Source organism: Prosopis cineraria, unplaced genomic scaffold (genome assembly GCF_029017545.1).
Source record: "Prosopis cineraria cultivar Desert tree isolate PC_DT_omini unplaced genomic scaffold, ASM2901754v1 PC10, whole genome shotgun sequence".
NCBI lineage: Eukaryota > Viridiplantae > Streptophyta > Magnoliopsida > Fabales > Fabaceae > Prosopis > Prosopis cineraria.
In genome coordinates this window covers 35,744,809-35,759,971 of record NW_026555341.1, presented here as the reverse complement: position 1 = coordinate 35,759,971, position 15,163 = coordinate 35,744,809, and the positions used below count along the sequence as shown (strand labels likewise).

The 15,163-nt window shown below is 30.2% G+C and overlaps 1 protein-coding gene and 1 long non-coding RNA gene across 5 annotated transcripts; both read right to left on the bottom strand.

The window, feature by feature from the left end:
- Nucleotides 1–2,540: 2,540 nt before the first annotated feature.
- LOC129321732 (uncharacterized) lies at nucleotides 2,541–4,751 on the bottom strand. Its single transcript, XR_008596083.1, has 4 exons — nucleotides 4,623–4,751; nucleotides 4,025–4,352; nucleotides 3,390–3,601; nucleotides 2,541–2,883 (listed from the first exon to the last, which is right to left on the bottom strand). It is a non-coding gene; the product is annotated as an uncharacterized LOC129321732 (long non-coding RNA).
- A 3,171-nt stretch (nucleotides 4,752–7,922) lies between these two features.
- Nucleotides 7,923–11,734, bottom strand: LOC129321707 (pentatricopeptide repeat-containing protein At3g56550). Of its 4 annotated transcripts, none has more exons than XM_054967590.1 (3): nucleotides 11,443–11,734; nucleotides 10,894–11,144; nucleotides 7,923–9,799 (listed from the first exon to the last, which is right to left on the bottom strand). In XM_054967590.1, the coding sequence occupies exon 3, from the start codon at nucleotides 9,545–9,547 to the stop codon at nucleotides 7,964–7,966; it is 1,584 nt and encodes a 527-aa protein (XP_054823565.1). In that variant the 5' UTR covers nucleotides 9,548–9,799; nucleotides 10,894–11,144; nucleotides 11,443–11,734; the 3' UTR covers nucleotides 7,923–7,963. The 4 variants fall into 4 exon arrangements, with proteins under 4 accessions (XP_054823565.1, XP_054823566.1, XP_054823567.1 ...); XM_054967591.1 differs by having other exon boundaries at nucleotides 10,894–11,139; XM_054967592.1 differs by having other exon boundaries at nucleotides 10,894–11,139; nucleotides 11,506–11,734.
- Between the last annotated feature and the right edge of the window lie 3,429 nt (nucleotides 11,735–15,163).

Sequence of the window (15,163 nt, the reverse complement as noted above, 5' to 3'; positions counted from 1 at the left end):
TAAAGATATCTATAGTTATAGGTGCAAATGTAGATGTTTTTAAGTCTACTCATATCTAATTGAACTAAAATCCACTTATATATGACAAGTTTTAAAATTGTAGTTTATATTTTTCTTATATTTATTCTATATATAATTAAATTTATTATAATTTTATTTTTATGTATGCATTTAATAGTATTATAATTTTAGTTTTATTTAATTTTATGATTTTAAACAGTGAGGGCACATTACTTCTTTGAAAATAGTTTAGGGGTAAAAATTTACTTTAACTCATGAAAAGTGGGTCCAACTAATTACAGTAACAGACATTTAAATGGTAAGGGCAACATTGTTCTGATTTGATTAGTTTAGGGGCAACATTGCTACAATAAATAGTTTAGAAGAACATTACATCTCCTCCAAGAATAGTTTAAGGGCAAAATTGCACCTCAACCCTTTATGAAAGCACAAGCTATAGTCATTTTTATTTGCTATATAGTAAGAACGTGATGGAATATGAGATAATGATTAATTAAGATAATTAAAATTTATTTAAGATACTAGGATTATCCATTAGGGATATTTGAAAAAAAATTTTATTCATTATAATCAGGAGTTATTTTTTTATTTTATTGTTATCCTAGATATTAGTATTTTTAATATTAGATTTAGATTTAGGATTTGAGATTTGAATTTAAGTTTTTATTATTTTATTATTTTTAGAGCTTTATAAATAGAGTTAGGATTTTTATTTGTATTCAGCTTTTGAGTATTATTGAATAAGAGTTTTTGAAAGTTTCGGCCTTCTCCCTCTTTCTTTCTCTCGCTCCTTCCTCCTTCTTTTTTTCTCTGTTTCTCTTCTCCTTCTTGTTTTACATTAATTTGGTACCAAAGTTAGATTTCTATCACACTTTTGTTGCTAATCTCACTTAAAAAGTATAACTCTTTCATTAAAATTGAGAGGTTCAAATAAGGTATAATGAATTCATTATTCAACACTGCTGATTGGAATACTTTCATCACTTTCTACAAGTTTGCTCACTGTTAAATTTTAGAGGTTTGCAATTTTTTCATACTTTTGCAGCATTTTGAGTCATTTTTATTTTTTATTGATATGAGATTTTTGCATTCCAAAAAAAAAGAGGAAAAAAGGAGGAAAAAAGGAAAAAAGAAAGAAAAAAGAAAAAAAAAAACATTATGATGCTTAGTTGCTAATTGAGTTATAACATATACACACATTTAAAGTTATTAGTATGAATATGCCGATCTACCACAATACGCTCAATAGTGAAAGGATTACATTCAACAGTACACACGTAATGAATATCAACAACAATATGCCTATTCATCATGAAATATTTATTGGCAAGATAACTATTGGTATGATTATGAAGAGCAATCATATGAGTACACAAGCCATCAACAGTATGAGCATACTTATTGTGACAATTATGAGCATCGCTATCTCCAGTTGAAGTGTGCTAATCATAAGCGATATGAGTATGAAGATCAATATCGGTATGAGCACATTGAGTAATGACAACATGAGCATCTTAATAGCCATCAACATGATTATGTTTATTAATATGAGGATAGTACCTATTGTTATTATGAATATACTGACTTTCAAGAGAACATAGACCAAATTATGGTTAAACTGGATCGCTTTCCACAAGAACAGAATTGTTATTTTGACAAGTTTAGGAGAGATTGTGGTGAAGCTAACAGGGCAACATATAAGATTAAGATGATGATCAATTAGTTGACGAAACAAATGAAAGAACAAACACCAAGTGAGCCAATAATGGCAAAAGTTCCTTCCTTGCTAGTAGAAGATTCTCTAAATAATGATTAAGTGGCCCACTATACATCAGTACAAGTGGCTTTTCTCAAATTGTTTCTAACAAAATCAATCTTATCATGTTTATATTATTCTTTGTCCGCAAGTTGCATCTCTCAAAGCCACTTCATTGCTTAATGGTTAAATCCAACAACACTCTGTCTATTGAAAATATCTTCTAAAGATTTTGCACAGTCAAACATACTCATTATTGCAAGAGTTTTGTTCTTTCACTATCTCATTTGTTGAAAATGATTTTTAGATCTATGCACATGGATGAAGTTTTATCTCGCCCATCCCTCCCTACAAATTGGTGCGACAAGTTCTTTAAGCAGGGAAAGAAATGATGGAATATAAAATAATGATTAATTAAAATAATAAAATTTATTTAAGATATTAGAATTATCCATTAGGAATATTTGAAAAAGAATTTTATTCATTATAATCAAAAGTTATTATTTATTTTATTGTTACCTTAGATATTACTATTTTTAATATTAGATTTAAATTTAAAATTTGAGATTTGAATTTAAATTTTATTATTTTATTATTTTTAGAGCTTTATAAATGGAGTTAAATTTTTCATTTGTATTTAATTTTTAAATATTATTAAATAAGAGTTTTTAAGAGTTTTAACCTTTCTCTTTTTCTTTTTCTCTCCCTCCTCCTTTTCTCTCTCTGTCCCCCTCTCCTTTCTTGTTTTACATCAGAACTCTTTACAAAAACCTACAGGTCAGTCAAGGTTGACGTTGGAAACACAGAAGGCTAGGCACAATCATCCTTCATGGAGCTGCTTTGTCCAGTCAAAGGGCTCCCACTCTTTCAAGAGGTTGGCAACGGCTTGTTTTTGTACTTCCACCGCGTCGTGGCGGTGGCCCGGTACATGTCTTCGTCGGCTAGATGCTGCATTCCTCTGATGACATTGAGACCAAGGTTGCTGTTGAACTGCTGCTCATCATCAATAACATGCACAAAACCCTTGTTCAGTCCAAAGTCAACTTTTTATCAATGACCTTCTTGGCGTCGTGCTGGCTCCACTCATCTTCAGGTTCATCAATTGCCTGTGGTGACATCAATTTAAACGATGATTGATCAAAATAAATAAGAATCAAATAATATAGCAAGTACAAAATGAATTCCCATTGAACAAAATACTGCCATTTTGTAGTGTCATTTCTTGAAGAAGATTTGTTGTTGTATTTACATGAAATAGCATATATATATAGTTTTGCAGTGTCAACAAATAGTAGCAACGAATAACCAAAGGTGCAAACTAAATACAACAGAGACATTTTGCAGAAAGCAATAAAATAATAATCTTGAGTATAATCCAACACAAGCTAACAACAAAATATATCATCGCAGAACATATATAGAAACATAAAAATTAGATTCTAACAGTACTAAAGGGCTTTTGATCACAGATAGCAGTATCAACCCCACTTTTAACAACAAATACCATATAGAACATGAAGATACTCTACAATGGAAGACTTATCAATGACAGAGTCAGCCCTAGTGTCAGCATTAAGTACTAGACAAAAGAATATTTTATTTGAAATATTACCTTCTTAAAGTATAAAGGAGCCGATTTGGCAATATCTTGGGGTAAAGGAATGCATTCAATCATACAATGACGACGCTGTTGAGCCCATCCCATCACAGTTTCAATAAAAACCACTTCCTTCCTTTGCTTTGCAAAATCATAATGAGGCATTTCTTGAAGTTCCGAATTTCAGTCCAAACATTGTCATCCACAGTTCTTGTAGCTGATTCATGCTGTCAAGTAACAGGTAGCAGATAAGTACAAAATGTTAGAGTTGAATTGAAAGGTAAAAATTATACTAATAATAGTAATCACAGCCTGCAGTCCAGATCCACAAGCTCAAAGATCAGTTCATGATATTTCAATTGCCATTGCATTTTAGAAGGCCAAAAAAGAAAATTTAAACGTCAGTTTATACTTTGATGCTGCTTTCAATTTTCCAAAGACATGCAATATTACTACATGGAATCTCGACAGCCTTAAGCAGATGCCAAATAAATTCTAGTTCCTCCTCTCTAAAATCCTATCTAAGACTTTCCTCCTACCCCACTGTTTATGAAGAGTTCAAATCCTATCTAAAGTCATTGTTAAGTGTTAAAGGTATTTTATTCCAGGCGATTGTTTCAAGTAAAAAGGCTAAGGTGCTTTAAGCTCACCTGAGTCGGTAAAATACAACAGTGGCCAGGAAACACTGGCTGCCACCTTGTGAATGTCAGATATGTGCAATTGGCGATTGAAACAAGAAGATCCAGAGGACGAAAACAAGAGACGCAACGGTCTTTCTGGGTCAAAATCTGAGGTTTCTTTTGAGCCATCATGTCTTGATCTCTCTTCTTTCGGCTCTTTCTGCTTTCACCATCTCCATACTCATCTGCCAGATTAGAAATTTTGACTCGCTTGCTCTGCATAATCATGCGTGCAAGATGCATATCAGCATCGTCCTCTCCTTTTTCCTGCTGAAAAGATATGCTCTTCTTGGCACACCTTAAAGAAAATGAGGAGGGTCAATGACACAGCATTTTAAGAACTGATAGTAATTTACAGGAAACAAACAGCTACCTCGCAAACAAAGAACAAACATGTTGAGCAACGTAGGGACTTGAATAGAAGAAAAAATAAATAAACAGAAACAATCAATTAGATAACAAAAATAAGAATATGCTCTGTAACTATTCAGGAATGATTACTGCAAATATATTCAGAATTAAGGGAATTATATAAGATAGAAATAGAGTTCCAAAAATAGGGAAATACCTGCTTGAACTTGCTTCAATTCTTCTTGGCCTGATTACGTCATCTTGATTCTCCTTTGCACACGACTGGAAGATTAGCAGAAAAGATTGTTGGCCATGAATAACTCCACACTATTTGGTAAGTTTAAAAGAAATAAATAAATGAACTAACTATGAACGTATAAGCATTGTACCAAAAGGTTTTTTTTTAAGAGAAAAAAAAGCCTAATTCTTAAAGGAAACTGTTTCTCAACTTGCCGAAAATTCATCAGCTTCTTCATGGTTTCCCTTTAAACGTAACTGCGAAGCCTTCGCTGCCAATTGATTTGCGCTCATCCCATCGTTTCCATTTCGCAGAAAAGAAGAAATGTTACGAGGGATAGTCCCTGAATCTTCAGCTGTAACAGCTTGCCTCTTTCGCTTGCCCCAATACAAAGAATCATCAATTTTTGGTGGCTTCATTTTCTCGCGCCAAAAGTAATCGTCCCAGAATTTCCCGGTTCAGTAGCCTCTAGAGGAAATGAGGAATTTATAAACTCGATTCAGAAAAATAATACCTGGTCGTTTAAAAATATAAAATATTTTTAATTAAATTTTATTTTAATAAAATAATTATTTATTTTTAAATTAATTTTATTTTTTTATATTTATTCTTATTAAATATTCTATAATAAATATAAAATTATTATCAATAGAGACTCTTAAAAAAGGTAATAATTATACTTTAAAAAATTAAAAATATCTTATATTTTTTAATATTTAACTCCTAAAAAAATATCTTACATTTTTAAACAGGAGCATGTTAATTCATCAATAAACTGTTTTCAAAAGTTAATTTTTAAAAAATTTTAAATTTAAATTGACTTATGCATTTAAGTGAATAGATTATATTTCAGATATCTTTTAGGTTTCAGATCAGACATACAGCCCATTTATTTATCATTAAAATTAAATAATTTCTAGATAGTTAAGAGATTTTATAAAATCCAGATATTTATATTATATTTAATTACAATAATAAAAATTGATTATTATGTTCATGAAAAATTTATTGTTATTTAATTATTTTAGATTTTATGTTATATTCACTAAGCTTTATTTATAAAAATAATTTATTATTTAATTTTTTATAATGTTATAATATTTATGTGAATTTTGGCATCAGATTTTTTTTTTTCAGAAGCCATCCAAAGTAACTTTTTAAAATAATCAAAAATATGTTTTTTTTAACTTTGATTCTAATTATTTTTAAAATTTTAAACAAACAAATAATTTCACAAAATAGATTTTTTTGAAAAATAATAAATTTTTTCATAAAAGAGCTTAAATAAATGGGTTTATAATAAACTTTTAAAATTGATTACTTGAAATTCATTACTTACAAGTTGATTGAAAAAAAATTGATGTTATTATCAATTTATTTGTTAAATATTATATTTAAACTTTTGAATAAAATCATAATACTGAAGTAGTTAGCTATATATAATTTTTATAGATATTTTGGGCCTACAAGAATTTTATAAATTTAATATTAAATGTAAATATAAGGATACATTTGATTGTTTTTGGGCTGAAAATATTGCCTAAAAAAGTAACTTTGAAAAGAAATTAATTTGCAAGTCTTTCTAGCTTTCATCGATTTTAATTTGATCCTAGAAATTCATTTTATTTTAATCAGGTCTTTATAATTGGATGAATTAAATAAATTAGTCCTTAAAATTTAAATTTCTTAATGAGTGATTAACTTTTAAAGAACAAAAAATAATTTAAAATTTAAAAAAATGATTCAATATTTTTGGTCAAAAATTTGACCAAATAACTACTTTTGATAAAAAAAATTAACTTAATACAATGCTTACATTTTTATTGATTTTTCATAAAAAAATTCTATATAAAATTTATTTAGAAAAAATAAATTATTTTTATAAATTTTGAATTATAAAATTTATGTAATTAATTCTAAAGCTATATAATCTTTTGATAAAAATATAAAAGTTTTTAATTTCATTTTAAAAAAAATTCAAGAATTTAAGCATAAAAATTGACGTATTTAATTGGTCAAACTAAAAGAAACTGATCAAAATAAAATAAATAAAATAAAATAAAATACAGGGACTCAATTTAAAATTAAAAAAATATTAATTGCAGATTAACTTCCCTTATATTTTTTTTAAGCTTGAAAAATTATATTTTGCTCTTGATTTTTCAATTTGTAAATTATTTTAAAATATTTTAATGACTTATGATTTTACAGTTAAAATTTAGTGTGAATGATTTATAGTTATAGTAAAAGTGCAGTGGAGAAAAATAAATCTGTTTACTACACACATGAAAAATTGTCACCTACATACATTATATTATATACTCCCTCCATTAAAAAATGTAAAGCATTATTTGACGAGTTGGATGTTTAAAAATGTAAGAAATTTTCAGTCTTTTGATGTGTAATCATTGCCTTTATTTCAAAAAGTTTTTCTATTAATAATGACTTTATATTTATTGTAAAGTGTTTAATAGAGGTAAATATAAAAAGATAAAGTTAATTTGAAAGTAAATAACTATTTTATTAGAGGGTGAGATTTGATTATAAATGCCTTATATTTTTTAATGGAGGGAGTACTCTATTAGGAAGAAACAAGATGTGGTATGGGAAGTCTAAAGTAAACAAGTTTTTGTCTTATTAATGTAAAATTAACAATTTTTATTATTAATGTAAAATTAACTATTATTTGATCTTTATTCCTTACAATTCAATTCATGAAGGCCTGGCTTGAAAAAAGTGATAATTTAGGATAAAAAAGCTTATGAGTTAGGGCTCTTAAAAACCGATCCTATAAGAATTAGATGGAGTTTTATTGGTAACTCTAAACACACCTTACATATATACATTTCCCTCCTTGTTATATTATCTTTTTCTTTAAAAAATTTAAAGGAAAAGTAATTTTAAAAAATTATATATTTGTTTTCAAAAAAATAAAATTATAAAGTATATTTAATAAATTTTATTAATATATGTAATTTTATTTAAAAGTATTTTATATAAAACTAGGACTGAGGAAGCATATTTTACAGTCTGCTGCATGGTGGACTACCCATCTGATATATTAGAAGTAGTGCCAACCTGGAAAATAGGAATCACATTTGCACTTTGGTCTCCTTTTTTTTTTTTTTAAGAGAAAAACTAAATGCGAAGAATGAAATTTGCAATAGCCTTGGGTTCTGTCATAGATCTATAGCAACTGAAATGGCAAATTAATGGGAAGTATAACGAATCGTGCAAAGCTAAGGTTCAGCATCTCATCTCAGTAAGTACAAAACCATGTCGAAAAAGTGGGAAAAATTAATTAAGATAAGTATGAATTTTCACCAATAATCTCCACAGGAACATGAACCATCATTGAAGTGATGAAACCTGGCTCTATCCCTAACAATAATTTCCCTATCAAATGCTTTAGAAATAAATTTAATAAACGTATGACAATCATTACAAACCCTCAAATTCTTCATTATTCGTAAACAAGATTTTGGTGGTGTTTTTACCAACCCAAAGGCAATTGCCAACTTCTCACTATGTTTAGAAACTGAACTTCCCAAACTCACTTCGGTACTAAATAAAGGATATGTGTCAATAACCTCTTCCTCTTGTACATAGCCAAGTAAAGCAGCCTGATGGATCATTTCCTCCAGTTTCGCATAAATTTTGCAAGAATCTGGGTGTGAATTATCATTCACAACAAACTTGTAAATTTCATCTTCCACCTCAATCCAGCTCCAGGCCACAGTGGTCTTTATTCCTTGGTTTTGCATCATTTTTCTCACTCGAGAAATCCCTTCTGTATCCTTAGCTCCAGCGTATAATGTGGCCATTAGCAGAAAATCGCCAGCATTTGGCACTCCAACTCGGACCAGATTGCTCATGGCAATTTCTCCAATAGTCACATTTCTATGAATCTTGCAAGAGCTGAGTAATGTCCGCCAAAGCACCGGAGCATCAAAGAAAGAAGTTTTTATAAGCCCAAGTGCCTCATCAAGTTTTCCTGCTCGTCCAAAAAGATCCACCATGCAACCGTAATGCTTGACTTCTGGTTTCAGCTTGAAGTCAGAGCTCATCAAATGGAAATATTGAATGCCCTCCTTAACTAAACCCTGGTGACTACATCCACATAATAAACCAAGAAATGTGATCGAGTTTGGCTGGACTCCTCCCACTAACATCTGCTTAAAAAGTGATATTGCTTTCTCTCCGTGACCATGAACTCCATAGCCAACAATCATTGAGTTCCAAGTAAACACATCCTTCTTCTTCATCTTGTTGAAGATAGAAAGTGCACTATCTAAGCATCCACATTTTGCATACATATCAATAAGAGCATTGGCAACATAAATGTCATTCATAAAACCCTTTCTACGAGCAAATTTGTGCATTTGAATCCCAATATTCATAGCTCCAATATGAGCACATGATGCAGCCAAGCCAACAAGTGTAAAACCATCCAAGCCAACATTCTTATCTCGCATTTGATTGTACAATGTCAAAGCATCTTGATGAAAACCTGCTTGAGAATAGCATGATATCATACAATTCCAAGAAATCAAATCTCTGTTAGACATATCATCAAAAACTCTTCGTGCACTCTCAATCAATTCATTCCCTGCATATGATCTCATCAGATTAGTACAAACAATAACATCTCTCTCGTACCCTTGTTGGATTATAGATCCATGAACCTCTCTACATTTCTTTTCATCCTTAATCTTCTCGCAAGCCTTGAGAACAAATGAGAAAATATAGCTGTTAGGTCGAGAAACTGAAGCAGAAACCATGGCATTGTAGTAAAGAAGTGCTTGGTGAGGTGATGAGCCCTGTGCAAAGCCTCTGATAATGGAGTTCCATGATTCAGTTGAAGGGTTGTCCATATGATGGAATAGATGTAGAGCATAAGACATGGAACCTGCAACTGAGACAGCACAAAAGTTCAGGAGTCTGTTGGAAATAGTAACATGGTGTTGGAGTCCACTAATAATGACATAGGCATGGATCTTTTTAAGCCTTTTGATGTTATTGCATCCTTGTAAGATGGTAAGGATAGTACTAGGCTTTGGGCTATGACATTTAGCATATTGTTGTCAAGACCCAGTTGCTGCAATTATAGGAAATCTTCATACTTCATTAAAAAAGCCACCAATTTTGATTTTCAACTGCATTCAGCAAGAAAAATGCAATCAATAACAATAGAGGCTCAAAATTCCATGAACTAACATTCATCACATGCGTATCCTAAACTGAATTGATATCTGATCTCAGAAAAGATAATTAAAGATGATATCCTATTTTTTTCCATAAGTAAATATACATTCAAAGGTATTCAATTATATCAGACAAAAATTAGCCAAAAAGCATATATAAGAAAATAACAATATCATAAGAGTAGAAACCCAATAAGGTTCAAATACCATGCTAGGAAAATCAGTAACATTTCAATTACTAGATTAATAGGCTTAACAAAATGCTTAAGATTTCCAACAAATTGTTAGCAAAGCATGATAGTTAAAATCTGACATAGACCCTGTTAAGCAAGCAACATTCATCATAATATTTGACATCCCCAATATTCAGTCTTATTCTGAAGGGTCTGGGAAGGAAGTTGGAAGATAGGAGGACCGTGGAGCAGTTCTTATATGGTGGTTTTATGGACAGTTAGGCAGCATAGAAGTGCTACCCTTATATGAGTGGGTTTTGGCAAATTCTGTGGTTCTGTTGCATAGAGATTCAAAAAGAGGAAAGAATCAGAGTGAACAGTGATTTGAAATTCTGGCAATCTAGCCTTCTAAATGGATAGAAACTTTTTACGTAGCTGGTTTTTCTCGTGTTACAACTATAATTTTAAGGCGAAAAACAATACTTATCACAAATGACCAAACATATAAAAGAAAAGGGTAGAGGAATCTATATTATGGCTAAATAAAGAGAAATTTATCTCTCATAACAGAGAGAGTTAGGGAGATTAACATGGCCAAAGGAATGGCCAACCAAAAATTGCTATTAAGAGTTCACATTTCCCAAGGCCTATGAACCTCCTAAACTATCAGCTCACAAACTCTAAAAATCGCTATCATAACCAGCAACTGTTCAATTTAATCACTAGAAAAGCACACAACATACAAATAGTTCAAATAAAAATATGTCAAAAGTGCTGTGCTAAGTTTAAAGTACTCTGTAAGTTGCATTCAGAACTCATAATGCTCCAAACATCTCTCCTTAAGATTGGAAGAGAGAAATGGCATCGTTATACCTTGCACAATACACGGCGACAATGATGGCGTTGCAAATAAGGATACAGGGGCGTGTGCTGAAGAAAACAGAATGACTCTTGACTGAAAAAGGGGTAGCTCGATGCATGGACAACGCTTACGACGGAGGCGGGTCGCTTTTCAGCGGAGGAAAGTGCAAATGAATGATATTGTAAGAGTTGGCCGGTCATGCCGCTGTTCTCATTCGAGAGATATAAGGAGCAAAGCTCTGGCTTGTGAGGTCAGGTCTTCTCTTCAGGCCAGAGAAAAATAAGTTAAAGTCAGGCCCAAGCCAAACATCTCCATTTAAATAACCTGAAGTTCTACACATTGTTTTAACACTGGACCTCATCACGCAATCTTACTCTAAAACATAAAGCAATAAGAATATATCTTTTTAACAGCATTTTGAAGCCAGCAACAGTTTCAATCAGAACTAATGTGCAAGAATTATATACAACCTGAAATTCTGAGTAGCCATTTGAAACGAACAGCAATTTAAACAGGGACACGCGAAAGAAATTGATTATGTTAAAGGATGGAAAGCTTACCCGAGGCCGAACACTAACTCAAATCTGCCAGAAGCCAACAACGGAGGCATACACGAAGCTTACCCGAACACAAGGCGAACTGCAGATAGGAAGAACAGAGCGACGCGGAGACTGGAAAGAGGAGAGCAGCAGACCGCGGACGTGTGGTGGATACTGAAAAGCACTACGGCGGCGACGGTGCAGGGCTCAGGCAAGGCGGAGAGCGAGGGACAATGAGTCCGGACTCCGGAAGCTAGGAGAGGGCTGTGGCGCACTGCTATGCCAACGCGCCCAGGGAGGGTTTTGGTTTTGGTTTTGGAATGCTGAAATTGGAACCGCAAAACAGTTTAAATGTTTAATGTTTAATAATTGATATTTAATTCCCTCCTTCCTGTTAAGTATGTTTTTTTAATATTTTTGGTAAGATCCTGCAAACTATTTTTCACAATTAAATTTTACTACTTTTCAAAATTTAATTAAAACTAAAGTATTTAATCCGGGATGATGAAAATATTATTAATTAAATTTAAAAAATATATTCCTCCGTTCAAAAATATAAGACATTTTTTAAGGAGTTTGATGTTAAACAATGTAAAATATTTTTAGTTTTTTTATGTATAATTATTGTCTTTTTTTCAAAAGTACTCCTACTAATAATAACTTTATATTTATTATAGGTATTTAATAGGAATAAATATGAAAAGAAAGGGTTACTTTAAAAGTAGGTAATTATTTTATTAAAGAATAAAATTTAGTTAAAAATATTTTATATTTTTAAATGAATGAGTACATATTTTAGAGGTGAGAATGGAATGGACGAACAAGCCCAAAGCCTTACCTATATATGGGGCCAATTTTGTTTGTGGAATTAATTGAGAGAATGACAAAAAATTTTAAAAGGATTAATCAATTTAAATTAAGTTTTAAGTGTTAAACTTTATAAATTTTTAAATTTATCTTTCAATTTTGTAAGTGTTATGATGAATTTATAACTTAATTTTTAAATTTTAATATAATTAAAGAATAAAAAATTCAATTAAAATTTAAAATATAAGTTATATATTTATCGAATGAAGTTACAAAATTAAGATATTAAATTATAAATTTTTTAAAATTTAATAATTAAAATTTAATTTAAATTAATTAATTTTTTTTAAGACTTTTCTATCACTCTCTTGAATTAATTTAGTTTTTGTTATTGTTTTTGACCCACCGGCCTAGCCCAATGTAACTAGGCAAAATTTGGTGCCCAGGACATTAAGCACGGTGCACTTGTGAAATATATATATATATATATATTAGATATTAAAATATATTTTTAACTTTTTAATTTTAATATAGCCTCTTAATTTTGTAAAGTATTTTTTAATTTTTAAGCCAAACATCATTAGTTTAAATAATTATTTTTTATATCAAATATTATTTAATTCTAGTATTTAATTATGAGTAAACTACTGTTTTTTAATTGTTTTTTTCTTTAACTTTGTATATTGTTTAACTACTACATAGAATGAGCATTCACTTTAGTTTATTTTAATTTTTAACTAAGTCTTATATGAATAATAACTAAATAATTATTCAAGAATATTGTCTTATTTATTATATTTGTCTAGTAGTAAAGTCGAGAATTCATACATGCCCAAATGTTATTTTTAAAATTATTTTTAATTTAATTTTTATTTTAAATTAATTATCTTATTTTATAATATATTTTTTTAGATACCCAAATGATGTATGGGACTCAACTTTTTTAAAAAAAAATAAGTGGGGCTTAAAATATAAAAATCAATATTAAAACATATTTTAAATATTATTTTAAGATATTTTATTGATTAAAAATAATAAAATATAAATATTTTTAATTTTTTTAAAAAGCTATAGTAATGCATTTAAATAAATAGTATTTAAATATAAAATGATATGAAACTTAATAAATTAATTAATATTTATTATATATTTTTTAAAAATATTATTTTTTTATTTGGGTATTTCGATCAGGCTTGGCCCAAATTTTGTTAAGCCTATGGGTCGGATAGAATGGGCCTAAACATTTCTAAAAAAATTTTGGGCCCAACCTTAAATATTTTGAATGGACTCAAACTAGTCCGTTGAACTTGTTCAAATTATTGATTTTGGAATTAATTAGGATCCTTAGATTGCCTCAGCGTTTTTTTAATCCCATTTTACAATTCCCCATACCACTTTTACAAATCAATTCACCAAATTGGCTTGTTCTTGTTAAATATAAAGAATGCCTATGAACAAATGCAAGATGAATAATAATTCCACAGCAGATTAAATATATTTTTTTGTTTCAAAATATAAGACAATTTGAGAGATTTGAAATTTCATTAATAATACTTTTTTAATATTATTCTTCAAGTGGGGAGAGAATTAAAATTGTATTTTTTATAAAAGAGAATTGAAATAATATTATAGTGTAATGATTAACTTTGTAGGGACATTTTTGAAAGTTTATAGTTTTATTTTGAAAAAAATAAATTTATAAATAATAGAACAGAAAGGAAATGAATAATTTGAGTATTATTTCATACGTTCCTTTTACAATGAATAGTGTGTACATATTTATAGTGTGGTCTGATCAATAAGAGAATGACACATGTTACAAAGGAATTATCTAAAACTTGTGACACTATATGAGAATCATGTGATATCTAATGATGATATTTTCTTCTTCTTGTTATTTGATGTGGAGTCTTTTGCTGATGTGGTAATGGATGTATGCTTATGTGTTTCAACAGGCCCCCACGAGTCAAACTGGAATGGAAGAACAATGAGACTCAACCATAAAGCAGCAAAGCAAGAAGAGGGAAGAGGTTTAGTGAGGATGTTTGCTAATTGATCTTTGGAGGAGACAAGGAGGATGTGGAGCAAGTTGGCTGCCATACATTAACAAACAAAATGATAATCAAGGGAGATGTGTTTAGCTCAAGAGTGGAAGACAGGATTTGCAACTATATAGGTGGCACCTAAGTTGTCACAATAGAGAAATAGTGCTTGAGGCAAGTGAATGCCAAGTTCATACAGGAGACTTTAAAGCCAAATGAGTTCACTAGTAGTGGTAGCAATAGCTTTGTATTTAGCTTCTGTGCTGGATCGTGCAATTGTTGATTGCTTGCTTGAGCTCCAGGCAATGAGATTAGAACCATTGGTAAAAGCTCTTATAAACTGTAGGTCATTCGAATTTCCACCCCAGTTGACATCTAAAAATGCAAAGAGGGTATGTGAAGATAAGGGTTGAATGTGTAAAGCATAATGAGCGGTGCCTTGCAAGTAACAAAGGACTCGTTTGACTATAGTCTAATGGGTTTGCTTTGGGTCATGCATAAATTGACAAACTCTATTTATAGCAAACGTGATATTTGGATGAGTAAAATTGAGATATTGAAGGTTGCCAACAATGCTGTAATAGAGCAGTAGGTCATGAAATGAAGGGTTGTCGTGAGTAGAAAGATGTGTATTAGGTGCCATTGGTGAAGAAACAGGGCAAGTTTTTAAAATTTTAGCCTTGACAAGAAGATCTTGAATATATTTCCATTAGGATAAAACAAGATCGATTGATTAGAGAGCACTTCAACACCCAGAAAATAGTGAAGCTTTCCAAGATCTTTAAGAAGAAAAGATTCACCCAGAGTAGAAATCAATTCTTGAACAGTAATAGTAGAGGAGCCAGTGATTATTATATCATCAACATATACCAATACATACATAGTACAAAAGG

What these genes read in the sequence shown, in the direction of transcription:
- LOC129321707 (XM_054967590.1), bottom strand. Translation starts at nt 9,547, where the DNA reads ATGTCTTATGCTCTACATCTATTCCATCATATGGACAACCCTTCAACT.